This window comes from Phragmites australis, chromosome 12 (genome assembly GCF_958298935.1).
Source record: "Phragmites australis chromosome 12, lpPhrAust1.1, whole genome shotgun sequence".
Taxonomy (NCBI): Eukaryota; Viridiplantae; Streptophyta; class Magnoliopsida; order Poales; family Poaceae; genus Phragmites; species Phragmites australis.
Genome location: NC_084932.1, coordinates 9,605,984 through 9,632,953, shown reverse-complemented (window position 1 = coordinate 9,632,953; position 26,970 = coordinate 9,605,984). Strand labels below are relative to the sequence as shown.

The 26,970-nt window shown below is 45.4% G+C and overlaps 1 protein-coding gene across 1 annotated transcript; it reads left to right on the top strand.

Moving 5' to 3' along the window:
• The first annotated feature begins 11,116 nt into the window (after positions 1-11,116).
• Positions 11,117-16,054, top strand: LOC133887170 (GTPase-activating protein gyp1-like). Its single transcript, XM_062327113.1, has 10 exons — positions 11,117-11,376; positions 12,210-12,342; positions 12,419-12,602; positions 13,275-13,345; positions 13,434-13,571; positions 13,661-13,752; positions 14,461-14,732; positions 15,043-15,128; positions 15,204-15,305; positions 15,547-16,054. Exons 1-10 carry the CDS (start codon positions 11,300-11,302, stop codon positions 15,706-15,708), a joined length of 1,317 nt encoding a protein of 438 aa, XP_062183097.1. The 5' UTR covers positions 11,117-11,299; the 3' UTR covers positions 15,709-16,054.
• Positions 16,055-26,970: the final 10,916 nt, after the last annotated feature.

The window sequence follows — 26,970 nt, the reverse complement described above, 5'->3', positions numbered from 1 at the left end:
TGAATCTTCATATGTTCCGAAACTCATCTCAATAGCCTTTTGTTTCGCCCTCCATGCCTTCGCATAGTTTATTGTGTACTGGAACCTTTGCTCAATAGCGCGAATTATTGATCGTGGCTCATACCTTAGGTTGTCCACAATCTCTCCGTACATAACATTTGCAATGAAAGCAGAAGACAGGTTCCGGTGGGCGAACTCTATTTCCTCAATGTGACAATTATGTTCCTTAACTATTGAGCATTGCCAGTAGTCTAACCATTTCCCTCTGAATGCGTGCACCCGCCAAGGGCACTGAGGCACCAAGCACTTCACATCGTACTCTCTTTTACTGGATTTAACAACCTTGAATTGCCTATGAAGAGACAACAATCAGAATTTCACTGCATCAATAACTGCATCTTTTATAGGGTACATAGCACCCTGTGACACCTCGTTCTCATGGTACTGCCATGGTGTCCGGTCAGCCTCGCTAACCACCAACTTCAAAAATTCATGATCCTGCCACTCTGCAGGAACTGGAGCATTACCCTCCTCGTCAGACGAATCCCCATCTGTAAGGCCTTCCTCCAACTCTTCATCCTCCAAATCCATATCTTCAATGATGCTAGGGATGTGCTCTCCTTCATCAGCTACACCCATCGATTGCAGCTCTGGAACATCACCAACTTCCTCCCTGGACCCGACATTAGCCGCCTCTGATTCATCTTCCACTGCATCACTTGGTCCTGCTACTGCTTCCGCAGAGTTCACCTCATTTTGATCTTTCAGGTACGCCTCAGCTAACAAAACAAGCGGCAAGCCACGTTCACAACATATATCTATATACTACCTCCAAGTTGATGTGGCTTCGATGGGAACAAGCTCACCAAAGTATCCATGACTAGCACGGCTGAGGACAGCTTTCAACTTCAGCTCATGTTGCTGCGGATCCAGTTGGAAAAGCCGCATGAGCCATTTGCACACACCCACAATGATCCTCTTATTAGCTTTACTAAGCCCCTTCATGACATGGCGAAATTCAGACAGATCTACACTGTTAAGACCGTACCTAATTTCACCCTCACCATAATATATCTGAAAAATTAATTTATCTGCCATCCCTGAAAACACCCGCAAACATAACCAATGTTAAGACAACAAACTATATTTCTAATTATCGGATAAAATAATTTCTAAATGCTATCCTAGGTTCGCAAATTATCATATACTGCTACCTCCTACGTCCACAGGTACAACCCCAATATAGTAAAAATAATATACTAAAAATAATATTCTACATTGCACTGCTATCGTACCATTTTCTAAATAAATTTGACAATTTTCTAAACCCTAGGTCATAAATGTCTAAAACCTATGTCATATACTACTACTGCACTAATTAACAACAATAGAAAGAAAAAAAGACTTACCCGAAATTATTCTTCAAATCCGCGGTCCAAATGCAGCAGGGCTTCGCCGACCTCTCTTCCTCCCCTCTCCTCTCCTCTCTTCTCCTCCCTCTTCTCAACTTTTTCTTTTTTCGGATTTTAATGAATTTTTGGCCTATTTTTCGTCCTTTTTATAGGAGAGGGCAGCCGAGCGGGTAGCGCGGCGCGGCGGGCAGGGAGGCCTATTACCGCCCCCTGAGAGGGCGGTAAGGACCTCTACCCGCCCCCTCAGGGGGCGGTAAGGGACCGGCTCGGGCGGGCAGGCTGTACCTGCCCTCTAAGGGGGCGGTTAGGCCTACCGCCCTCTCAGGGGGCGGTTAGGTCCTCTAATCGCCTTCTCAGAGGGCTGCATCCCCCTGAGAGGGCTGTAGGCGCCTAGTTTTGCAAATTCTCCTGTATAGAATCTATTTATTTAAATTTTTAATCAAAAAAATATAAAAATAAAAAAAACTCGCTTTCCTCACTGTCCGATTGAGCCGTAATCCAGACTAAGCCTGTTATGAAATTTGGGCCGAGTTGGGCTTGTCTAGCTCTCGTGGCACTTCATTCGAGTCCTCCTTTTTGCTGCTTGCTGTTGAAACCAATGGCGTTCGCTGCCCTGCTGTTACTCCCTCCTTCCTCACCACCGTGACAGATTTAGGACTTGTTTGGTTGATGGCCGTAACTTGCCAAGCTGCAAGTTAGGTGTGCCACACCACATTAGACTGTTGTTTGTTTCTCTACCAGACTGTGGTGTGCCAAACAAAATTAAGCAGCTAGTACATTTTTCGCCATAGCAAATCTCACCAAAAGTCTGGCAATCAATTTGCTCGCTAGTATTTTAGCGCAACGCATGCACCGAAAGAAGCACATGTTGTGGTCACCGTCCTAGTGGCACGAAAAGCTGGCGCGAAGCAGAAAGCTTCGCGGATACTCTCTCTCTCTCTCTCTCTCATGCCTTATCTGTACAAACAGTTCTCCTTCCACTTACTCTTCTCCACATCTCATTCTCTCCCTCCGCAGCTTCTCCCAAAATCTCTTCTTCTCCATTATAACCAATATTTTGTCTCAATCAGTCAATTGCTGCAAATCCATCCACAGATCTGCCTCCTTTCTCATCACCATGTTTGGATAGTGCTGAGCCCATCATGTGAGCTGCGATGATTTCCCACTTCACTCATGCAATTCGATCTGCACCAACTCAAGGTACGTGCTGATCTATCTTTCTCATCTCTCATGGCTTCTATGTTCGGCCCTTCTGATCCTTATAGCCATGACTACATGACATCTTCTCTGCTTTTTAGTACTGCCAGTCCTGAATCAAAGTGCTCACGTAGCTACCGGTGTTCACCTCCGTGATCTCATCTGTACGTAGCTCGTGCTGAGGCTAGGCATCTCTTCCAAGGTATGTGCGGATCTAAACACTGGGTGTAAGTGAAACAAACAATTTCTGCTTCTAATTGGTTTCCTTAACCTCCCTTTCTAATCCCCATGGCAATTCCACATGAAAATTAGCTGCTACAATGGGTGACTCCATTCTGTCTCTCTTGGTCTAGTAGATATGAGGTAAAAACTATCAATTTTTTGTTTCATTACTTGTTGTCGAATGTTTGAGGTGTCTAATGTTGAATCACGGTCTATGCAGCCTGTATATTCCTATATTTGCTGTTGTCAGTGCTGTCTCTTTGTCATATATATTTTAGTTGCCAAATTATTGTGGCTCTAAGATAAATAAATTGTACCCCTTTTTCTAATTTCTCTTAATTGTTCATAGATGCATCAGTTTTTTATGCATAAAAGTGTATAGCTAGGGGACAAAATGCAAGTGTCTGTTGCTTAGAGAAGCTCATGGAATGCTTGTCATTTCTTTTTTTTTTGTTTAATTGCTATACGGAACAATGTCGATTCATTTTTTGGCATAGCATTTTCTATTTCTAGATGGAGTGAAGAAAGCAGCTATGCTTATATTATTACTTTAGTTACTGGTGATGCTACTACATGTGGAGGAAAAGGTTACTCGCTGCTCTTGCCTTGTGCATAGCCAGTTACTCGTATTTGACTGAAATACGAAAGAGGGAGCGCGAAGGTGTTACATATGGCTCCATGTTGGGTAGAACATTTCACGAGAAATATGGCTACAACATTTATATAATGAAACTGAAGCCCATTGTATTTCTGAGTTGTGCATGTGAAAATAAGTTTTCCATAGGCTATGTGGAAACCTCAGATCTTGTGGTCTTTTGGTGGACACATTGAATGTCATGGTGGAAGAACAAGTTGCTATGTTCATGCATATAGTGGGTCAAAAATGGTCTAATAGAGCTGTTGGTTTTGAGTTCATTCGACCGGGTGAGATAGTTAGTAGGTACTTCAATGTCGTTCTATATGTACTTGGGTTGCTTGCTAGAGAACTCATATACATCAAAACCACTGACACACATCTAAAGATCATAAGTAATCTAGGCAGGTTCTACCCTTACTTTGAGGTACAATAATCATGAAACTCTTTCAGCTAGCTTTCTCAAATTTAGGTGAGTGGTGTGTTAGTCTAATGAAACATCATTTATCTTGTCTTAGGGTTGCATAGGAGCCTTGGATGGTACTCATATACCAGCATTTGTCCCTGCACACATGCAGGACATGTTTATGGGTAGAAAGTCCATTCGAACTTAGAATGTCCTTGCAGCTGTTCATTTTGACTTGCGATTTATCTATGTTCTTGCTGGATGGGTGAGATCAACACATGATTCTCATGTCCTTCAAGATGCTCGAAGTCGCCCCCACTAGTCTAAAAATACCAGAAGGTAGTAGTTCACATTATAGACTAATTAAACAACATATTAGTTCATCAGCAACATAGGGAACATGTTCATGTTGTAGGAAAATTCTTTCTAGCTGATGCTAGATATGCAGCAAGACCTGGTATACTTCTTCCATAGCGTGGTGTTCGTTATCGTCTTAAAGAATGCAAAGGCACTAGAGAACTAGAAGATTATAAGGAATTATTTAACCACCGCCACTCCTCACTTAGGACAATAGTTGAGCGAGTTTTTAGTACCTTGAAGAATCGGTTTAAAATCCTTAAAAGTCAACCAAATTTCCCTTTGAAAATTCAAGTAAAGATTATGGTTGCATGTTTTGCACTTCACAATTGGATACTAAAGGATGGTGATGATGAGTGTGTCTATGATGATGATTCATGGTACAAAGCTCTTCCAAGGAGTAATCAGTCCTATCGTGACATACGTACTGAGAGTCAGGCTTGGATACTTAAAAGATATCAGCTAGCGCGTAGCATGTGAGGAGATAAAGTAGGCAATTCCAGTTTAGAAGCTAATCAAGCGACCGAGAATATAACCATTGAAGGTGTCATGTAGTGGTTCTACACATGATTGTATTCCATGTACTGAAATTTCTATTTGAGACCATTATTTAGATATTCCATGTACTGCAATTTCTATTCGAGACCATGCTTTTGCTATTTGTTTATGCTGAATACATCATTGTATTCAAATATTTATTGTGCTGTTGATATGGACTTCTTAATTAGGAAAGAAATGGTGAAGAGAAAGGGAAATGTGGATGTTGATGGGTCTGTCCGTGAGAGAACCATCACTTAGGATGAGGAACACACCAAGTTCATGCTGAATTAGTATTTTGAGTATAAGAAAAACCAACATTCAAGCTTTATGCGAAAAAAGCCACACCATATGAATTGTGCTGATGCCTTAAATAAAGAGTTTGGTATGTGTGTAACTATTGCACAAGTTGATCGTCAATGTGTTGGTCGCATAACCAACAATATTATATTGATTGGGATGAAACCAATCATATTACTATTGTGGATGAGAACCTGGTTACAAGCTCCTTCAAGTAAGCATCTACTCCAATGCTTTTTATTTTTCTTGTTTTCCAGTATTGATACTAACTTCTATTTTGGCTTTTCAAATGCAAGCTTAGGGACATTGGGTTATTGAGATCTTGTCATCATATCTATGGTGATCCTATGGTCTAATCTTCTCACTTTCAATGATGCTTTATCTAAACTGTATATCGTCTGTGTAAAATTATGCATTTGTGCTTATAGTGAATCTATATGATGCTAAGCATAGCACTTGTAATGTAATGTGATTAGTTATTCTCCTGTACTTGCAATATCAGCTATATTGTTTGTGGTTGCATGTTATGTGTTTGGAGTGGTAACCTCACCTCTTCATAGATTGAGGTGTTTATATTAAAGTTTGGCTGCAAACTAAACAATTGCCACACATATTTACCAAACTTGTAGCAGATCTTACGGTTGCAATCCAAACGGTAGCCGTATTCAATTTGCTATAACTAAGGTTAGGCTTGGCAGCCAACCAAACAACAATGTTTTGCCACAAAGTTAGTCATGCCAGAACTTCGGCATGCGTCTAACCTTAGTTGTGGCAACTTGCGGCGTCAAACCAAACAGGCCCCTAGCTCCAAAATTACGGTACGGCAGGTGAGCTTAACCAATAGAAAAAATAAACATCCATGTTTACTAGAATAGTACAATTTAGAGTATACGATGATAAATGGACGGCATTGAAGAATAATCAATTTCAAGATGCTACCTCTCTTGTGAAGGGTAATATAAATTAATTGTAACAATTTACCATTCCATTTATCCAATGAACCTTTTGCATTCGCTCATTTTTTTTAAAACCACTTGCAAACGGAACTTAGATCTATCGATCTTTGACCTTGCTTTGCGTACGTGCTCGTCGCAACAGATCGTGTCCGTGCCAGGAGTCGGAAACCGATGTGTGGCCATCTCCCACCGGCATGGCACTACGGCGGCCGACGGCCACACGCTAGCGGTGAGTTTTTTTTATATTTTCTAACATAAATAATAAAATAAATATACTCCGAATGAAAAGATTTGTAGAATTATGTGACTAGGCGGTAAGGTGCCTACCATAGGCGGTAAGGTGCCACCATGGTTGGACATGCCCTTTTTGCCAATTTTGTCCTTTCCTCTTTCTCTATTTGGACAGTAGGGTTGTCATGCTCCAAAATTTATGAAATTTTTTTATAAGGCCCATAATTCATGGTGAATCCATTTTAAAAGAATTAATCTCAATACCCCATGTAGGTTTAAAATTTTAAAAAAACTCCAATGATGGCTACTTTTAGAACTTCTAGCAATTCTTAAGGCCTCAAAAAATTTCCCAAAAATCTGGAAAAATTCACTAATATTTCTCTCGTGTGTCTTAATAATATCTAAAATTATTTCCAACCCTATGTTACTTGGTGAAAAAGTGAGTTCCTTTGCATTGCTCTATTTATATGCATTTTTATCATTTCATGTGATATTCTCTTTTTTTAAAAAATTCAAACATGCACAAATTCATCCAGACTTTTATGGAATACATATAAATATGAATGTGCACAATTTGAGGTGTGACATCAAATAAAAAAAGAAATGTAGGCAACCGGACAAGTACCTACACAAAATCATCCAAACTCTTATATAATTTTATGCACATTCATTAGGCCGTGAAGTGGTCAAACGCCAAAATATCCTTCAACCAAGAAGATTGCCCTGATAACTCTGTACGACCAAGCCGCTCCACGATAGTGGTCGAGGCCACGATAAATAATTGCAGGGTTACCCGAGTAGACTTATGTACTTTGTATATGTATTGCATAAGAATTCGGATGAATTTTTCATGTTTGAATTTGTTTGAAATCAAATTAAATTAAAAAGAGAATATCACATGAAATGATAAAAATGCATATACATGGGGCATTCCAAAGGGTATCACTTTTTCACCAAGTAACTTAGGGTTGAAAAAAATTAGATATTATTAAGACACATGAGAGTAATATTAGTGAATTTTCCCAGAATTTTGGGAATTGTTTTGAAGCCTTAAAAATTACTAGAAGTTCTAAAAGTAGCCCTCTTTGGAGTTTCTTTATTTTGAAACCTACACGGGGTATTGAGGTGAATCCTTTTAAAATGGACTTATCATGAATTATAGGCCCTACAGAAAAAGGTTTATGAATTTTAGAGTACAACAACCCCACTGCCCAAATAGAGAAAGAGGAAAGGAGAAAAATTAGAAAAAAAAGGGTGGGTACTCTTCATCCGAGCTTAACTGCCTCATCAGAAGGCGGTAAGGGCGGTAGGCACCTTACCACCCTAGGCGTCTAATTCTACAAATTATTTTATCTAGAGTATATTTATTTAATTATTTACTAGTTCAATGCATGTGCGTTACAACGGGAGCACAAAATTTGCAGTAGATAATATAGTTGACTGGGTGTTCTTGTCCTTGCTGCCACCCATGGTGCCCTCCGATGTGGATCTCCTTGCACAGTAGCCCAAAGGCGAGCGTGGTGATAGCCCAGGCGATAAGGGAGGACGTGGCATTGGTGGCATCGGTATAGTGGTGCCACACGTGGACATGGTGCACACCGGCAAGCTTGGATGCCGCGCTGACCACCATAGCCAAGATCGTGAACACTAGGAAGTAGAACGTCACGCCGTTGCTGACCACTGTGCCTGTCACGCAGCTGTAGATCTAGCAAAGACGACGTTGATTTGGCCTGGTGTTGAGGCCGCTGGAGAAGAAAATGAGATCGGCACAGACGCCTCCTCCTCCTTCGTGTTCCAGGAACGACGCACCGGTGGCGCATGACCTGGTTCCACCACTGCAAAGTCATCTTCCCATGTGAATGGGTTGAACTTGTTCCTAATTTTTATATGTGCAGTCTCCAAATCTGGCTCAATGAAAGCCTTGTACATTGGATAAACCTAAAAATACAATCATTCATTAAATCACATTGATGGCTGTAAGAGGTAATTTACATGTTAGCATGAACCATAAGATTGCTAATGCATATGTATAGTCAAGTTGGAAAGGTGAAGGTGCCATTTCTGAGATACGATGAATTATTTCTTCAGGCTCCTGGCCAGCTCGCTGTATGTCCCGTAAAACCCTCTTCACCAGGTCAAAATGAACACCACCAGTGATGAAATTGAGCACCTTCTTAGTAAACACCGTATTACCAACACCAGAGGGGCTGACAACACCCACAAATATTATCCCTTCATTGTGTTGTACTAGAAGCTGGCAGGAGCATATCACAACAAAGAAGCCTTTCACGAAGGACAATGGATCAGGAAAGGGGGCAATTTCATAGCGGTTTTTGTCTTTCCTTTTCACCGGCTGAACCTTGTCGTGCAGAAGGTTATGCTGCCTCCTTGGCGAGTCAATCATGGAACCATTTTGCTCCATCCAATTGTAAGTCTTCAAGATACTATTGTAACCTGCATCATCAAATTGGAGTGGAAGATTAAAGCGAAAATAGAGCTATCCATATTCAGAGCTCTAGAGATACCAAAAAAGAATTAAATAATCCAAAAAGAATTGATTGGCTTCAGAATAGCATCACCTAATTGATAGCCTAATGTTTTCCCGAGCTCTGATATTCTACCTATCTACTCCCAATCCCAAGCCCTTTTCCCCTATTTCTTTCATTGTTTTCCTTCTCCAACTTTGTACCATCCTTTCTTGCAGTTTTTGTACTTTCACTGTACTTTTAATGCAAATTCTATAATGCTGGGAGAACGGCTGACTATTCAGTCAAGAACATTAATTAAGCTACAATCAATAATACCAATTAAGTTATCAAAAAATTCTTCATAACACAGTGAAAGAAGCGACTGGCTATTCAGTTGAACCACCAAACTTTTTTGGAAAATTAACTGCACTCGCGCCTTAGAACCCACGGACTCAACTGAGATCGACCTAGCACACGATGAAGAAACAGCATAGCCAAACCGAACCAAAACCATGGTAAATTAGATTAGCACTCAACCATGCAGCAAGGAATTCCACTACTAACTGATGGAGGGAAAGACGGATTTGGAATCGATTGCTCGCAGCAGTTCCCGGGAACAAAATCCACTCAATCAAGCAGGTTATGGTTCCTCACCAACAAAAGAAATCAATCACAATCCCCAATTCCGGATGGATCTCCACTCCACGCTACGCCAGTACTGGAATCGAGGGTGCGTGGGGGAGAGAGGACGACGACCACCACGGGCAAAAGCAAAGAGTTCCTCTTATGGGTGGCTGCCATGCTTCGGTCGATGCCTAGATTCTAGAGCCGAGTTTGACGGTGCTGGCACGATCGAATAAGAAAGAGCACCACGGTGCGAGCGGAGCGATGCTTCAAGGTGAGTGACGACCTAGGAGCCGGGCTCGACATGGCTAAGCCCAAATCATGGAGTAGGTTGTAGACGACGTCCTGCGAGGCCAGTGCGAGGAGCCCACATAAAGCAGCTGCAGCGACCCTCCTCCTTGCTGATGGCACCTGGGGTGGAGCCGTTGCCACCTCGATGTCCGCCATGGATGCACAAACCTTAGGCTCCAGAAGATTCCTCGTGGGTTGCAAGGATGGAGTGAAGGATCGGAGCTATGGAGGCAACGACGAGGGCTGGTTGGGCAGGGGCTGGCTTCCGGTGGTGAAGAGGCAGGGTTAGGGCGGCGCACAAAGGCGGCGACAAGGATGGGGCAGGTGGCGCTCGAAGGTCTTCAATGAGGCCTTTCTGCTTTAGAACTCACGATAGAGGGGAGACAAGGCTGCCTGGCAGCGGAGGGAAGACGCAGGGAGGGGGGCGGCTAAGTCGGATCTGAGAGGGGGCGGCTAGGCGTGTAGACCCCACCGATCGAGTGCATGAGAGAGAAGCAAGGGACGAGGAAGACAAGACGTCCTGCTTGGTGCGGGAAACACTACATATTTTTTAAGTAGTAGAGATGTTAGAAAATATAAAAATAAAAAATTCCGCTAGTGGTAGGGATTAGGGATGGCAATCGTGTACGACGGATACGGGTAGTGCTCATCCATACTTGTACCTACCGGTTTTTTACCCACTCGTGGGTGTACCTGCGAACACCCGCGGATGAAGGACCGACCCCAAACTCGTCACCCGCAAGTACCCGTTACCCACGGGTATACCTGTTTACCCACGGGGCGATGACGCGGGGCAATGGGGCAGGCCAAGGCGAGGCGACGCAAGGCGACATGGCGGGGGGTGGCGGGGTTGGCCATGACGGGGCAACAGAGTTGGCCGGGACAGGGCGATGTAGCTCGACGACCGTGAGGCGAGGTGATGGGGCAGGGCGACACAGTGGGTCATTGCAGGGTGGTGCGATGGGCCACACAAGGTGTCGTGTGCGCGGCGGGGTGTCTCATGCGCGGCGACGCAGCATGGTTTGCTGAGGGCTGGGTGGCGGGGGGCAATCAAGGGTGGAGTTTGGGGCGGACTGGGCAATTGGGGTCGGGAGGAGGGGGTTGAAGAGGAGAGGTGGGATATTTATATGATATTGAATATTAGGGTTTGGAGGTGAGGTATTTATATGAGGTACACGGGTTTCGCTGGTATGTATATGCTTTATCTATATCCGTACCCGTCTATCTATCAGGTAGTATTTTCTATCCACTAATATACTCATAGGTACCAAATGCTATAAATACCCTATTCTTTTCAAATATTTAGCCATAGATAAACAGATAATCGGGATACACTCTCATGGACCTCCCAGACGAGAGCGCGAGGTGCCGAGCGGTCAATCGACAAGGCTGGTTGGGCCTTAGCCTTTAATTCTAATTCCAATACTTCACAGCCCATGCTTTGCCGGCCCAATTTATAGCACCTAAGGCCCGAGCCTCTTTTCTTCCCTAAACAACAGCGACGCCCGTCGATGAAGTTCTTCTCCAGCGTGGGTCGGCTGCCTTTGGGGGTGAGAGTGCTCGCCGCCGGTAGGTAGGGTGGCCGCTCCTTCTCGCCCTGTTGGTTGGTCCGCCTCTCCAACACCACGGCCGCCGACTCCAGCGAGCCCAGCTGACAGGCGGCTATGAGCGGCGGCAGCGGTGGGGGCAGCCCCAACAACACGGAGTGGCGCTTCAACCAGACGCTCCGCAACGTGCAAGGGTGAGCCGGTCTTTCCTCCCTTGCCGTTCCTCCCTTCTGATCTCCGATCTGATTCCTGCAAAATGGGACGCGACCTGGTGTTTCTGGCGGGGCACTGCGTGAAAGGTGGAGCTTTTCGAAGGATTGGTGGTTAAAGGTGGGATCTTGCCTGGTGGTCGCGTCCCTGATCCGCCGGATCTGGGGAATTTAGCTTCTTTGTCCGGGTCGTGATGCATTTGGTGGCGTGAAATTACGTTGTTGATACGGTGTTTTGGAATGGGGAATTTTGATCGTGTGCTACTTTTCATGGATGTATCTTCTATCCGGCCCTTCTATTCCGAGTCCAATTTCATTAGAGGTTATTTTTTGGGGTATACCTGTGGAATGCTAGTACAAGATATGGCTGCCTTGTACAGTATCTTTTCTCTGCATATGGAGTATTCCTTGCTTCAAATGGATAGTAGCTTTTTTCCGCATATGGAGTATTGCTAGTGCCAATTAAGTTACATCTTTCTTGAAACTTACATAATTCATATGTATTTTAGGGGCTTTTGGTTATAGCTTTGTTAGTGTCAGCACAGTTCCTACTTCCTAGGTTACATATCCGAAGAAATGAACTTGATCTATTTCATTGATCGATATACCACAGGTATTTAAATTTAATTCTGTTATTCAAAAAGAGCGACGAAAAGGCACTTATAAACTGTATCCTTCCAAATTATGTTGTTTCCATCAAGATTTCATTATGATGTTATGATTAGACACAAATATTACCGTTGCTCGACATTGTAAAGCATATCTGCTTATAATCTTACAAATGATCTTTGGTTGTTTTTGTCCAAACTCTTTGTTAGAATGCTCAAAGGACGTAGCTTTCCTGGGAAGGTTTTGCTAACCCGGAGGTCTGAGCCTCTTTCCCCTCCTGATTATTCTCCACGCTTGGAGAATGATCATGATGAGGATGAGCACAATGAAGGCTCGCAGGAGGTAATGTGCTATTAGTTTGATTGCTTTCAACATGTAAAGAAGATATATTGTAACTGATAGAACTGCAATTGTGCAGAGAGAAGGCCAAGCACCTGGAAACTTATCTGACAACGCAAGTGCAAAGAAATCAAATCTTCCATCAACAAGTAGCACAAATTCATTACCAGATGCCCAAGGACTAGTTTCTGGGGCTAGAGCTACAGATTCTGCAAGAATTGCTAAATTCACAAAGGAACTCTCTAGGCCAGCTGTTATATTAGGTATGGAGATTATTCATTGTAGTATATAATATGGAATTGATCATCAATTTCGCGTGAAGTAAGTTGATTTCGGAAGTAAACATTACAGTAATAATCTTATATTGAGCATGGTATCATTTCTAATTTTCTATCTGGCTGCTTTTGGATCGTTTTGGTCAGGAAGGCAAACATCAAAAGTAGAAAAAATTATCTACGATGACAATCTAATGAGTGGCTATTCCTTGTATTTTGCGGAAGTTATTGTTTTCACTTCTGTTTATCAATTAAGCGTCCTCTTGTTGATGATAACAAGTTATTTCAAATACAAAGAAAACTAGTGATTTCAGTGTATAAAGTGCACTGCTGATTTTTCTTATACCCATAAACTAAGAAGTTGAGATATGCCCCTGGTTTTACGAGCAAGAATATCTTCCATATATTATTTGGATGGTGTATGATTTCTTTTTCAAAAGTGTGCAACAATCAGTGGTATATATCAACATTGCTGCAGTAAACATCCGGCGTATCTACCTTAAATATGCTTGAATCAATAAAAGTAAAAGAGCACACATCAATTTCTATCAGAGTCCATTCTCATTATGTTCTAGATAAATTGCCAACTTTTAATGTCTTTTGATTCTTCTAGATTATTAAAATTCAGTTGACATATGCTGTCTATCCTCCATTATGTAGACAAACTGCGTGAATTATCTTGGAGCGGTGTGCCCCCATATATGCGACCTAACATATGGAGGCTTCTTTTGGTGAGTATACTTGTTTAGCGTAAAGATCATATAACCTCTTTTGAATATGCTGTTTCAATTTTTTTTAATTTAATATAGCTTGCTACAGGGATATGCACCACCTAATAAAGATAGACGAGAAGGTGTTCTAACAAGGAAAAGACTTGAGTATGTAGAATGCGTTTCTCAATACTATGATATTCTAGATAATGAACGCTCAGATGAAGAGATTACAATGCTTCGCCAGGTGAATGTTTTGGCTTAAATCATTCTGACTCACGCCGTCACCTGATTTTCTTGAAATCAATCATCTTACAATCACCTGTTGGCCTGTAGATTGCAGTTGATTGCCCAAGAACTGTACCTGATGTTACCTTTTTCCAGAATCCTCAAATTCAGAAATCTCTAGAGCGCATTTTATATACATGGTAAGGTGTGAATTTGGCTGGCTGTTTTTTCTTTAATGGTTTGTCAGTGGAAAAACATGCCTCTTTTCCCATTTTGATGCATTATTTTCCTCCCGCTGATAGTCTGCCAGATGCAATTATGGTTGTTGTCAGTTTGGAAATTACTAGCTTTTGTGAAATCATTTTTATCCATTGCAACTTTATGTGTTCTGTGGGAAAGATTTATTGAGTGGACGGAATTTTGCACTGAACACACTCTTGTATTAATTCCTTAAGCTATTTTTTTTTTTTTGCTTTACATCTGAATGTTTAAATCTCAATGCTGAATGCTTTCCTTGTTATTGCACTAGCATGATTATTTGATTCCTTTTACATAGATTCTCTATCTCACCCACATGTGGACCAATTCTGTCAGCGCCAACATGACTTCACCATTTTATCGTACTTGCATATCTTTGGCCTTTGTTCTAGTAGATCACCTGTATTGAGTGCATTTTTTCTTTAGCATTAAATTTATTGTTCTTGATTCCAAGTTTATTTTTTGTTTTGGCAGTAATGTGATTCTTTTAATCCTTTGACTAAATTCTCATCCACATGCAGACCAGTTCTGTTGGTGCAAACATGACTGTACTACATCTTTTTGGCCTTTGGCTATGCTATTTGTATTTAATACAACCAGGGTTATGTTTATTTGCTCTTCTTCATTATTCTTTTATATGGCAATTTCAGGGCCATTCGTCACCCAGCAAGTGGCTATGTTCAAGGAATAAATGACCTTGTTACGCCATTCTTGGTCGTGTTCTTATCAGAGCACCTAGAAGGCAACATGGACACTTGGTCTATGGACAACCTTACGCCGCAGGACATTTCTAACATAGAAGCAGACTGCTATTGGTGTCTTTCAAAATTTCTTGACGGAATGCAGGATCATTACACCTTTGCACAACCAGGAATTCAGCGCCTTGTTTTTAGATTGAAGGAACTAGTTCGACGTATAGATGGTAATGTTCCACAGATTCTCATGTGTTGCCACTTCTGGTTGGGCTTTCTGGCAAAAAGAAAATCACTTCTTAACTCTCATATGTAATGGGCCTTTGCAGCTAAATAAATGTGGTGGAATAGTGGACCCTTAAGGATTTATAGGACCCTTCTATGGGCATAAATAATACATATAGTTGTAGAAACATCAGTTTGTAAGCGCTTAGTCATTGATCGTTTATGAACAGATCTTCTCGTAATTCAGCAAAGTTCTTTTTTCCATATACTGGAAAAAACACTTATTTTGACCTCATATTTTTGGGGTGTATGCAGAACCTGTATCAAAGCACATTGAAGAACAAGGACTAGAGTTTCTTCAATTTGCCTTCCGTTGGTTCAACTGCCTTCTGATACGGGAGGTTTGTCTTGCAACACTTGATTTTTTATTTCATCTACACATTAAAAATTTGCTAATCTGTCTCATATCCTTGTAGATACCTTCTCATCTTGTCACTCGCCTGTGGGATACATATCTTGCTGAAGGAGATTATCTACCCGATTTTCTTTTGTACATAACGGCTAGCTTTTTGTTAACTGTAAGTTAAAGCACCCCTTACTGGTAACTGGTTTGTGCAAATGATTTTTAAAGTCTGCTAATACCTGCACAGTACTTGAACTTCTTCAAGTTACATTTCAACAAAATATCCTACTCGTGAAGTTATTATTTGACCTAAGTTACCTTGAACGATATGCACGTTTTTCTGCAGCAATAGCATTCTTTCTGTCATGCATGCTAGGCTTTCAAGTTCCTGATAAGTTGAACCCTCTTTCTCCCAGTGGTCAGACAAGCTGCAGAAACTGGATTTTCAAGAGATGGTGATGTTCCTTCAGCACCTACCGACTAGGACCTGGGCGCACCACGAGCTAGAAATGGTCCTCTCCAGGGCTTACATGTGGCACACGATGTTCAAAAGCTCTCCCAGTCATCTTGCCGGCTAGGATCCCATTCATCGTGCCGGTAAGAAGCAACCGGCCCTGCCGCGTCTACGCTCGTATTCCTCCCTTGTAGTGGTTACAATGTTACACATCCTGAGGGGGAACCTTCAGCGCATACTATCGGCTGTATAGCTCGGACTTGTATATTACTGAGGAATCAAGATCTGTAATGAAATATGAAGATGAATAGTAGTGTTGAATTCAATACACATACCCCCCCCCCCCCATTGTATTGTTTGCCACTTTGGTGCCACAAGGCGTGTACTCTAGATCTCTTCCCCCTTTGTACCTGATACACAGTGCCTTGCCACCATCAATACGAGTATGAGATACTTAAAGTTTTGTGAAATGCAATGAATCGTGGATGTGGCTTCCAAGAGCATCTTCAACAGAGCTTCTATGCCACTCTCTATCTAACTGCTCATCCAAAATCTCTTAAAATCGGTCTCCAACAGACGCTCTATCTCACCTGCTATTTTCACGGCCATGCCATCTCTATCCTCTCGCACGCTATATCTGGTGTGCCTCTCTCCCACGCCATCCTTCAACTGATGCTTCCTCCTGAGCGCTCCTGCCTCCATCCTGATGCCCATCTGCCTCCCCGCCGCGGTCGTGCTTGTGCTGGGGTAGTGGGACGCCGGTGGCGTAGGGGCGTCCGAGCAACCTTTCCCACCGCCTCAACCACCAGCAGTTGAGCAAACGAGCTGATATTTCATGGTCTCACCAATCCGACCACTGCGCACCCTGAGCATCCCATCGTCCTCCGTGACAAGCTCCTCCTCTAGTCGAGCCGAGTCTAATAGATCCATAGATAGATTAATTGGATTACTAGGACACCAACACAACAAACAAAATTGAAAGACTCGATTCGATTACTCCCAATCACACTTTAGAAGAGCAGAGTTTCACTTGAACAAAAATTGGACGAACACATCCATCAAAGCAAGGGTACTCACCAACTAACCAAGAAATCCATCGAAGCCCCTGGTGGATTACCACTCCACTGAGATGCAGGGCGCGGTCGATGTTTGGCCATGGTTGTTTGGCCGCAGAGACAAAGAGGCAGTAGAACTTAGATCGAGGCTGACGGTGGTGAAGACATGCCCAGCTCGCGCGTCATCGGCTCCCTTGCTCATGACTCCACCGCTGGACGCGGTAGCCACTACCGGGCAGTGACAGCTTCGTGGCTTACTGTTTCTAGTTTTGCTTCACGGTTTGAGGAGGGAAAAGTATGTACTACTAGCTTGCCGCTGCATGTGTGGGCGAGGGATAGATAATTGTTAGTTAAATAATCTTAAAAATATAGGAGAGAGAATATAGAGGGTGATATATGGATATGCTGTTGGAGTGATAAAGTAATATCGAGAATAAATCTTTATAGATGGTAATTTATATGGGGATATAGAAGATAAAATATGAATATGCTGTTGAAGTTGCTCTAATGGTATTTCTCCCTTCCTTGTGCACTAATAGTGTTTCTCACACATTACGATAGGGGTGGGGGAGGACCACAAAGTGAACAGGAAACTGAAACCAAACCGTTTAACCTTTATTGCTGTTTATTCGATTTTTTTAATCATTTTTTCGGTTTCAGTTTATTATGCGGTTTTCAGCTTTCAGAAAACCGAATTAATTTAATAAACTGAACTGATCATTATCGTTGAACTTCCTATCTCCTAAGTGTGAGATTATTTGAGTTAAGAGTGTTGAATTTATTGTGAATTTGTGATGTTGCAGACATGTATCTATATTGCAATACTTTGTGCTTTTCCCCTTTTACATCAAATTTTGAAATATTTGAGTTAAGAGTGTTGAAAGAAATAATATTTCAAAGAAATGGGAGAGAAACGACTGGCCTGGTTCGGTCTTTTTTTTTTCTTTCAAAACCTAGTTTTCTTTAGTTGAAAAAACACTTTGCACGGATGAATAGGTAGGTGGGCAAATCTCTCTTTTTCTTTTTGGCACGAGTAAAAGGCAGTGGGCAGTGACACATCCAAATTTTCCATGGTCACTCGCTCATATACAAATCGGAAGATGAATGATTTCGACTTGGTGTTGACTTTCAGAGTTGCATCATGCATGGCAACAAAACTTTCTTAATTCTTGGGCTAATTACAAGCTCCAACAAAAGATAAATCCGATGGAGGAATGCTAACCTCCCTCGAATAGCTGAGATTAAGTATATCGGCTATATATTGAGTAGTACTACCTCCGTTTATTTTTACTTATCACCACTTTTTACTGTAGCAATTTGACTATCCGTTTTTCCTAAAAATATGTATAGATACTTGAAAATATATCATACTAGTAAAATTTGTTTCATGATAAATCTAATAATATAAAAGTTTTAAATATCTATAAATCTTTTTAAAAAAAATAGATGATCAAATTTACTATAGTGATAGATGGTGACAAGTAAAAGCAAATGGAGGTAGTAATACTTACGTATCTCCCGTACGATTAAGATGACGACGAATTAATCATGTTTCTCATTGTCATTCAAGAAAGAATTGGTATCCACGGCCAAACTGTAGGACAAATGCTCCATTAGTTCCTCCAATTTCTTGCATTTTGTCATGTTTATCAGCCGAGTGCATTTTCGGCTCTCACTTTTCTGAAAAGTTAGGTGGATGAACTCATGAACATATTATATATTTTTTAGGATACATCATATTATTAGATATCACTTTACTATGTTTCAGGCGCCTGCAAACACGACAGTCGACGTCGATTTTGGAGCTCGCCTGAGAATGCAGTTACTTATAGTCGACGTCGATTTTGGAGCTCGCCGGTGGGTTAGGATTCAGAGAGTTAGCTTAGGAATTCGCTAGTGCCATTTCCTGAGCTGAGAAAGATGCCTGGGGCAGCACACCGTCCTGGTGGTGGCGGCGGGCATGAGGCGAGGCAGCGAGGCAGGGCGTGGCCAATCGTGGGAGGAGGCGGAGGGCCGTCTATTGGGAAGGGTTGGGGCAGGGGCAAGCAGAACGACCAGGTTAGCGTAGGAATGAGGACGTCGCTGGAGAAGACGAGCTGAATAGGAGAACGAGTCGCACAGAGCAGGCAGCGGTGGGGAGCAGAGAAACAGAGCAGGTGAGCCAGGAGGAAGGAGAAGGGTGCACGTCCATCAGATGGAACGGCTGAGAATAGCATCTCCCATTGCATCATTACATACTGTTATATCTTCAACATCCCCTTCTCTTATGTATTCGAATAAAAAAGAGACATTATTCTGCATATTTTTCAATGAGGTGGTGAGGATATATCATCCCGTGAAGATTATAGATTGGAGACTGAAAGAGACAGATATATCCCCGTTCAGATTACGCACTCTGCTCCTTTTTGTTATTTGTTACTACAGTTAGCACAGTAGTAGCGACCCAATTGTTGGCACATGCAACTTGATGGGGATTCCTTAACTGCATTTTGATCGTTTAATCATCAATGAGCAGTGGCGATTCATTGGGCTGATGAATCTATTAGCAGCCGAGGCATTACAATCACTCAAGAAACAGCGGTCCTGATCAACATGCTCAACAACTACGTCGTACATGGCTGAACAGTTGAAACTTTCTAGCTGTCGTTCGGTTAGATGATCCCCGGACGGCAGCAAGCTAAGCTTCGTCGCATGGTCATTAAAGTTTTCCAGGCAAATTAAAAAAGATTCTTCTGCAAAAATCAGGTGTGCTTTATCTAATCACGAGTATATAATAAAACCGCTTCCAGATACACGTTATGCGTCCAGGCCTTTAATTAATTTTCAGCAATCTAATGCTTTTCCCCTAAAAGAAATGGAATACCAAGCACTGTTCCACTGTTCATATAAACAGTACCATCGACAAGCACACGATGCACGGCAACTCTACAATGTCCTTGCGACAGTGCACGACTAACAGTACCGAGCTATAATATATATATATATATATATTGCATATTACCACATATAATATATAAAGCTATTTTGCATATATGTATACTAACATATATAACATATATATTTGTTAGAGCAAGAGTTTGTTTTGCTCCAGCAAATACGGCGAGAATTTCTTCTAAGTAGGAGACTCAAGCATAGAGACGAAGTTTGAGAGGAAGAAACACCACGAGTATATTGATGGTGGAAAAATGGATCGATTTGGGGGGAGGATCACCGGTTTTCTGTGATGCGTGTTCTGTATCCGTATTTTTTCCGCGCCCCCTTTCCCAGATGACCATGGCTCCCTATTTATAAAGTCATGTGTAGATTGGCGTACAAGTTATCATAATGTACGAATATCTGGGATCTGACCGAATTACTGGGTCTTATCCCGAATAACTACTTTCTATCCTATTAGGGACGTAAATATCCACCGTGGTAACTATCGTGGTACCTGCCCCCTCCAGTGCAGCGAGCCAGTCACCAATTGCGGCCAGGCGCCGCACTGTCAGGGGTGTCAGGATAGCCTCCATTACGCCAAGGTGTCAGAGTGGCGCCAATCAATCTAGGCCTTTAATGCCGGTCACTTCTTGACAGGCAAACCACGACTGGCGCTCCCCTTTCGGTAGATCTTCTCAGGGACTGCTGAATCACCCTGTTGTCTTCGGGAAGGTGGCCCGATCCTCCCGAGGCGGGGGGCCTCGGGAGTCATGGATCCGGGAGGTGAATGCTTCGGGAAGCAGGGCTCCGGAAGACTGAGGCTTTAGGGAGACTGAGCCTTCGGGAGGCTGAGCCTTCGGGAGGTTGAGCCTTCAGAAGGCTGAGGCTTCAGGGGACCGAGGCTTCGGGAGGTTGAGCCAGTTAAGCCAAGGGAAGGCTTCGTAGGTACGAAGAGGTGCCGTGAAGAGACCTGACGACCTCGGAGGTCGAGCCTTTAGCTGGGGATCCATAGATCAAGGCTTCGGGGGGACTTGGATGGTACTCTTTAACCATTATCCTCAGGCTAGCTTATTTTCCCCCCCAACAGTACCCCTCATTCTCGGGCCCCGACGTTTTGGAGGAGGGAGAGGATGCAGAGGAAAAATCAACCCTAGCCTGGTGTCGTATCAAGGATGCCTGATGGTGATTCTCTGTCTTTCGAAGTCGCTAGAGTAGAGGTTTCGTGTAGGTTTGGAGAATCCCGTACGCTCGCCTGGCGGGACAAGATGTGTCACTGCTGCGTTCTGACTGGATAATGTGAGGGGTCACTAGGGTCTTGTGCCCGCGATCATGTCACGCGTAGAAAGAGGTTTGGGTCATTAATGTAACGGGACGTCTGCGCAAGAAAACGAGGCATTTTATCGTGGAGTGCTGCCACGTGTTGGAGAGAAACCGGATAGGGCCACGGCCCCCTCCCCTAGGAGTCTTAATGGGAGGACACGACGACGTTCGTCCAGCTTCATCTTTCGGACCTACGTGGCTGCGTGGCTTGGGTATAAAGCCGGGGTTACCCGGTTGGAGCCTCCACAGCCCATGAGTAAGCAATTATCATTGACTTGAGTATGGCATCATTGTCCTCTTTATCCTCCTCAGAGACATCGATGATCTCGATAGCTTCCTTTGGGAGCTGGGCTGTTTCGGTCATCAGTAGAGGCGTTGGAGGTGAAACAGCCTCCTCCCCTCGCAGGGGAGGCAGTTGTCCGCTACTCCGGCCCGACCTTTGGCCGAGAAGGGCGTGCCTGTCGAGACCATCGATATCTTCGATGACGACGAGGAGATCAACTGGGATCTCCTGTTAAGGGAGAGTGAGCTGGCGTCAATGGGGCTGGCGGTGAAGCAAGAAGAGGTCAGAAGGTGAGGGAGAGGGCTTTGCCGGTGACCTCCTCGGACTCCTTAGCGTCCTCTGGTAGCTCGGGAGTTGGCTACTGTATCGGCTTCCACAACGGCAGGCCGCAGATGAGGCGTATACGTCGTCTCATGCGTAGCCCCTACCGGGACTCGTAAGAGGTGAAGGCGGTATTCTGTCCAGAGCTTGGCGACGGTGTGTCGGAGGCGAAGCGAAGGCTGGGCGGAAGAGAGGGTCCGCGACGCCCTCAGCCTTTAGCTGCTGCCCGGCTCCGGTGGTATTCTATCCGGAGCCTAGCGACGGCGCGTCGGAGGTGAGGCCGAAGGCCGGGCGGAAGAGAGGGTCCGCAAACCCCTCGGCCCTTAGCCGCTACCTGGCTCCAAAGGTATTCTATCTGGAGCCTGGCGACGGCACGTTGGAGGCGAAGTCGAAGGCCAGGCGGAAGAGAGGGTCCGTGACCCCTCAGCCCTTACCCGCTGTCCGGCTCCGGAGGTATTCTATCCGGAGCCTGGCAACAGCGAGTCGGAGGCGAAGCCGAAGGCTGGGCGGAAGAGACGGTCCGCGACCCCCTTGGTCCTTAGCCGCTGCCCGGCTCCAGAGGTATTCTGTTCGGAGCCTCACGACGGCACGTCAGAGGCGAAGCTGAGGGCCGGGCAGAAGAGAGGGTCCGCGCCCCCCTCGGCCCTTAGCCGCTACCCGGCTCCAGAGGTATTTTGTCCGGAGCCTGGCGACTGCGCATCGGAGGTGAAGCCCATGGCTGGGCGGGAAGAGAGGGTCCGCGACCCCATCAGCCCTTAGCCGCTGCCTGGTTCCGGAGGCATTCTGTTCGGAGCCTAGCGACAGTGCATCGGAGGTGAAGCCGAAGACTAGGCGAAAAAGAGGGTCCGCGACTCCCTCGGCCCTTAGCCGCTGCCCGGCTCCGGAGGTATTCTATCCGGAGCCTGGCGACAGCGCGTCGGAGGCGAAGCCGAATGCCGGATAGAGTAGAGGGTCCGCGACCCCCTCAGCCCTTTGCCGCTGCCTGGCTCCGGAGAGATTCTATCTGGAGCCTGGCGACGGCGCGTCGGAGGCAAAGCTGAGGGCGAGGCAGAAGATAGGGTCTGCGACCCCCTCGTCCCTTAGCCGCTGCCAAGCTCCGGAGGTATTATGTTCGGAGCCTGGCAACGGCGCGTCAGAGACAAAGCCGAGGGCCGGGCGAAAGAGAGGGTCCGCGACCCCCTCAGCCCTTAGCCGCTGCCCGGCTCCAGAGGTATTCTGTTCGGAGCCTGGCGACTGCGTGTCGGAGGCAAAGTGGAAGGCCGGGTGGAAGAGAGGGTCCGCGACCCCCTCGGCCCTTAGCCGTTGCCTGGCCTTGCTGTCCCTGTAACGGATAGTCGAGGGTTCCACTATGTTTCTTGTGCCACGCAACGTGGGCTTTTATTGAATGTTAGTATAACAAAAATGACGTATGAAATATGCCTTTAAAGGAGATGGTAGGGTAATAATTTTATCTTTTACCATGCGTGTTTCAGAGTCACGCGGGTCATACCTTTCCCTGTAGGGAGGGGGATTTTTATACCCCTTTGATTGGCCTGTTGTACCTCTTAAGAGGCTAGTGGGTTGCGTACTCCTTTTGGCACGGAGGCATTAGCCTTCAAGATTCCAGGGTACCTTTTCCTGCTAGGTCTTCTCCAAATCTTTTAGCCCGGCGGAGTTTTCGAAGAAACATTTCCATCGTGGGGGTTTTTCGGAAATCTCTCCGTGGTGCGGAGGTTTTTGTGAAAGCTCTCCATTGTGCTGAGGTTTGGAAAAGGCCCTCCGTTTTTGCCAGAGGCCTATGAAAGGTTCTCCATTCTTACTGGAGGTTTTGTAAAGCTCTCCATTTTTACCGGAGGTTTTGGTGAAAGTCTCCATTTTTACCGGAGATTTTGGTAAAGTTCTCCATTTTTACCGGAGGTTTTGGTAGGGTTTTCTGTTTTTACCGGAGGTTTTGTAAAGCTCTCCGTTCTTACCGGAGGTTTTGATAAGGTTTTCCGTTTTTACTGGAGGTTATGTAAAGCTTCTCCATTTTTATGGCAGGTTTTTTTTGGTGAAGCTCTCCGTTTTTACCAGAGGTTTGTAAAGCTTCTCCATTTTTATGGGAGGTTTTTTTTTGGTGAAGCTCTCCATTTTTACCGGAGGTTTTTGGCGAAGCTCTCCGTTTTTACCGAAGGTTTTTAGCGGAGCTCTCTGTTTTTACCGGAGATTTTTGGCGAAGCTCTCCGTTTTTACCGGAGGTTTTTGGCGAGCTCTCTGTTTTTATCGGAGGTTTTTGGTGCAGCTTTCCGTTTTTATCGGAGATTTTTTGGTGAAGCTCTCCGTTTTTATCGGAGGTTTTGGTAAGGTTCCTTGGCATGTATTAATGCCGAAGGCCCTACACACTATCGGAGCTATGCAATACCTTCCAGGAAATCTAGGCAGTCTTGCCTTCTAGGTGACCTAAGCATGCTACGCCCGCGGTATGTAGGCTTGGCGTGCTCCCAAGGAAACGCTCGGGGTGCACCGCAACACTGTACACCAAGGATGTGCCCTGGCACGTGGCATTTATATGACCGAAGCTGTGCAATGCCTTCCAGGACACCTGGGCATAATCTGCCTTGCAGGTGACCTAGGTTTAAGCGGCGTCCACGGTATATAAGCATGTCGTCCAGAGAGGATTCCTTGCGACAGCATTCCTCAGAACACCGCATCCTCACATCAAGGTAGTCCCCTGATATGCGGCGTCCACACACTATCGAGGCTACACAATACCTTCCAGTAAACCTGGTCAGTCTTGCCCTCAGGTGACCTAGGCATGTTACGCCCACGGTGTGTGGGCTCCACTTCCAACCAGGGCAAAGCCTGCCTTCCGGGAAACCTTTTTAGGTGACCTTAGATTTAGGCAAGCGATGCTTATTGGTGCGTGGGCTTGTTACGCCTCCGAAGAAATCCCCTGAGGGCGCCGCAACTACATCACCAAGGAAGCCCCTTGATAACCGGCATCTACACACTATCGAGGCTACACAATACCTTCCAGAAAATCTAGGCAATCTTGCCTTCCAGGTGACCTAGGCATGCTATGCCCATGGTGTGTAGGCTCTACTTCCCTACCAGGGCAATGCCTACCCTCCGGGAAACCTTTTCAGTGACCTTAGGTATGGGCAAGCGATACTTAATGGTGCGTGGGCTTGTCACGCCTCCGGAGAAATCCACCGAGGGCACCGTAACACAGTCTATCAAGGAAATCCCTTGATACGTGGCAACTACACTTCCGAGACCACACAATGCCTTCTAGGAAACCTGGATAGTCTCGCCCCCTAGGCGACCTAGGCATGATGCGTCTGCGGGAGTGCAGGATTTTGCATGGTTATACTAGCTAAGTTTTGTAGTCTACTATTGGCAACAAGAAGCTGTTTGTAGCATGAAAAATAGCTAGGTTAAACAACTGCTCATGCTAAATGAGAATGTAACTTAAGTTCTACTGCATCTACTTAGCAGCTATCTATTGCAAAAAGACTTCTAACAATATAGTTGGAGGCCCCCAACAGACTCTGACCTTGCCGCATGAAAGACGGATCACTAGGTAGACTACTGGGTAGTTAACACTGGGCATACCTTTGTAGGAATGAGGCCTCTATTGTGAGGCTTGGTGGCCTCGAAGTCGACACGCGGGAGGCATGGTCGAAAGCTGGTTGGTCGAAGGCTGGCGACAGCATGTCCCCAACTCAGTTCTCGTTGCTAGGTATGGTACCGTTGATAGTAGGGTTGGTGGTGATGGTGCAAGGTTGAGGGGCTGGGGATTCACCTGGGAGTTTGCCCCAGGCCCCCGAACTCTGCGTCGTCCTTCCCGGCTCCTTCTGCGGCCAGGTTTTCGGCTTGCCTTCCGAGATATTCCTCCCGGAAGGTAATGAGGGTGCGATAGTCGTTGGTGTTGTGGACGCGCCCGGGTCCGTGCAGGACGCACCCGTATGCCTCCAGGGGCACCGGAGCTTGGAGTTGTCGTTGGGGCCGTTGCCGAAGGCGGTGTGCCCTGGAGCCGGTGGTTTTCCCAGGGTTTCCTTCCCCCTTTGGGAGACCGTCGAGGCCGCTTGGTGAACCGATTTTTGGAGCCGAAGTGGTTCTAACTATGCCTCCTTGGACGAGACGGGCTTGGGGTTCCCTACGCGCGGTTGGTGTTGCGAGGGAGGCATCGGAGGCACTGGCGGGATCCATACCTCCCGGAGCCCTCCATCTCCTTGGAACCCTTTCTTGCCTGAGGGGCCCAAGGAAGGCACTGGGTGGACAGACTTTCCAAAGATGTTAGCTCGCTCGGGGTATTCCAGGTGTGGTCGAAGGAGATACCTGGGGACCAAGTCCAATCAGGAGCATTCCTGGGCTAGACCGCCCAGAACCATTGGAAGGTGGCCTGCTTGGCTGTGGCTTCAGCCACGTCCTCTCCTGAGGCGGTGAGGTCTTCGTTGTGCAGGGGCTGGAAGGCATCTACGTCATTTGGAGTTCCTGTACTGACCTAGTGTTCTGGGTTGACCAAGGTCGCAGGAACACCGTCCCACACAGCAGCGGGGCTGGAGCATGCGTACGATGCGTATGGCCGAGGCATCCATGCATACGGTTGCATGCTTGGAACAGTGGGTACGGCAGCTTTAGCCGATTTTCTGGTGGTTTTCTTGGTGGATTCCTACCTCTCTTAGCACTTTTGTGTTCGAGTCCCCACGGACAGCGCAACTGTTGGAGCAAGAGTTTGTCTTGCTTCAGCAAATACAGCGAGAATTTCTTCTAAGGAGGAGACTCAAGCTTGTAGACGAAGTTTGACAGGAAGAAACACTACGAGTATATTGATGGTGGGAAAATGGATCGATTTGGGGGGAGAATCACCAGTTTTCTGTGATGTGTGTTCTGTGTCCGTTTTTTTTCCGCGCCCCCTTTCTCAGATGACCATGGCCCCCTATTTATAGGGTCATGTGTAGCTTAGCGTACAAGTTATCATAATGTACGAATATTTGGGACCTAACCGAATTACTGGGCCTTATCCCGAATAACTACTTTCTATCCTATTGCGGACGTAAATATCAACCGTGGTAACTATTGTGGTGCCTGCCCCCTCCAGTGCGGCGAGCCGGTCACTAATTGCGGCCCGACGCCGCACTGTTAGGGGTGTTAGGATAGCCTCCATTACACCAAGGTGTCAGAGTGGCACCCATCAGCCTAGACCTTTAATGCCGGTCACTTCTTGACAGGCAATGCACGACCGACGCTCTCCTTTCGGTAGATCTTCTCAGGAATTGCTGAATCACCCTGCTGTCTTCGGGAAGGTGGCCCGATCCTCCCGAGGAGGAGGGCCTCGGGAGGCATGGATCTGGGAGGTGAATGCTTCGAGAAGCAGGGCTCCGAAAGACTGGGGCTTCGGGAAGACTGAGCGTTCGGGAGGCTGAGCCTTCGGGAGGTTGAGCCTTCGGAAGGCTGAGGCTTCGAGGGACCAAGGCTTCGGGAGGCTGAGCCAGTTAAGCTAAGGGAAGTTTTCGTAGGTACGAAGAGG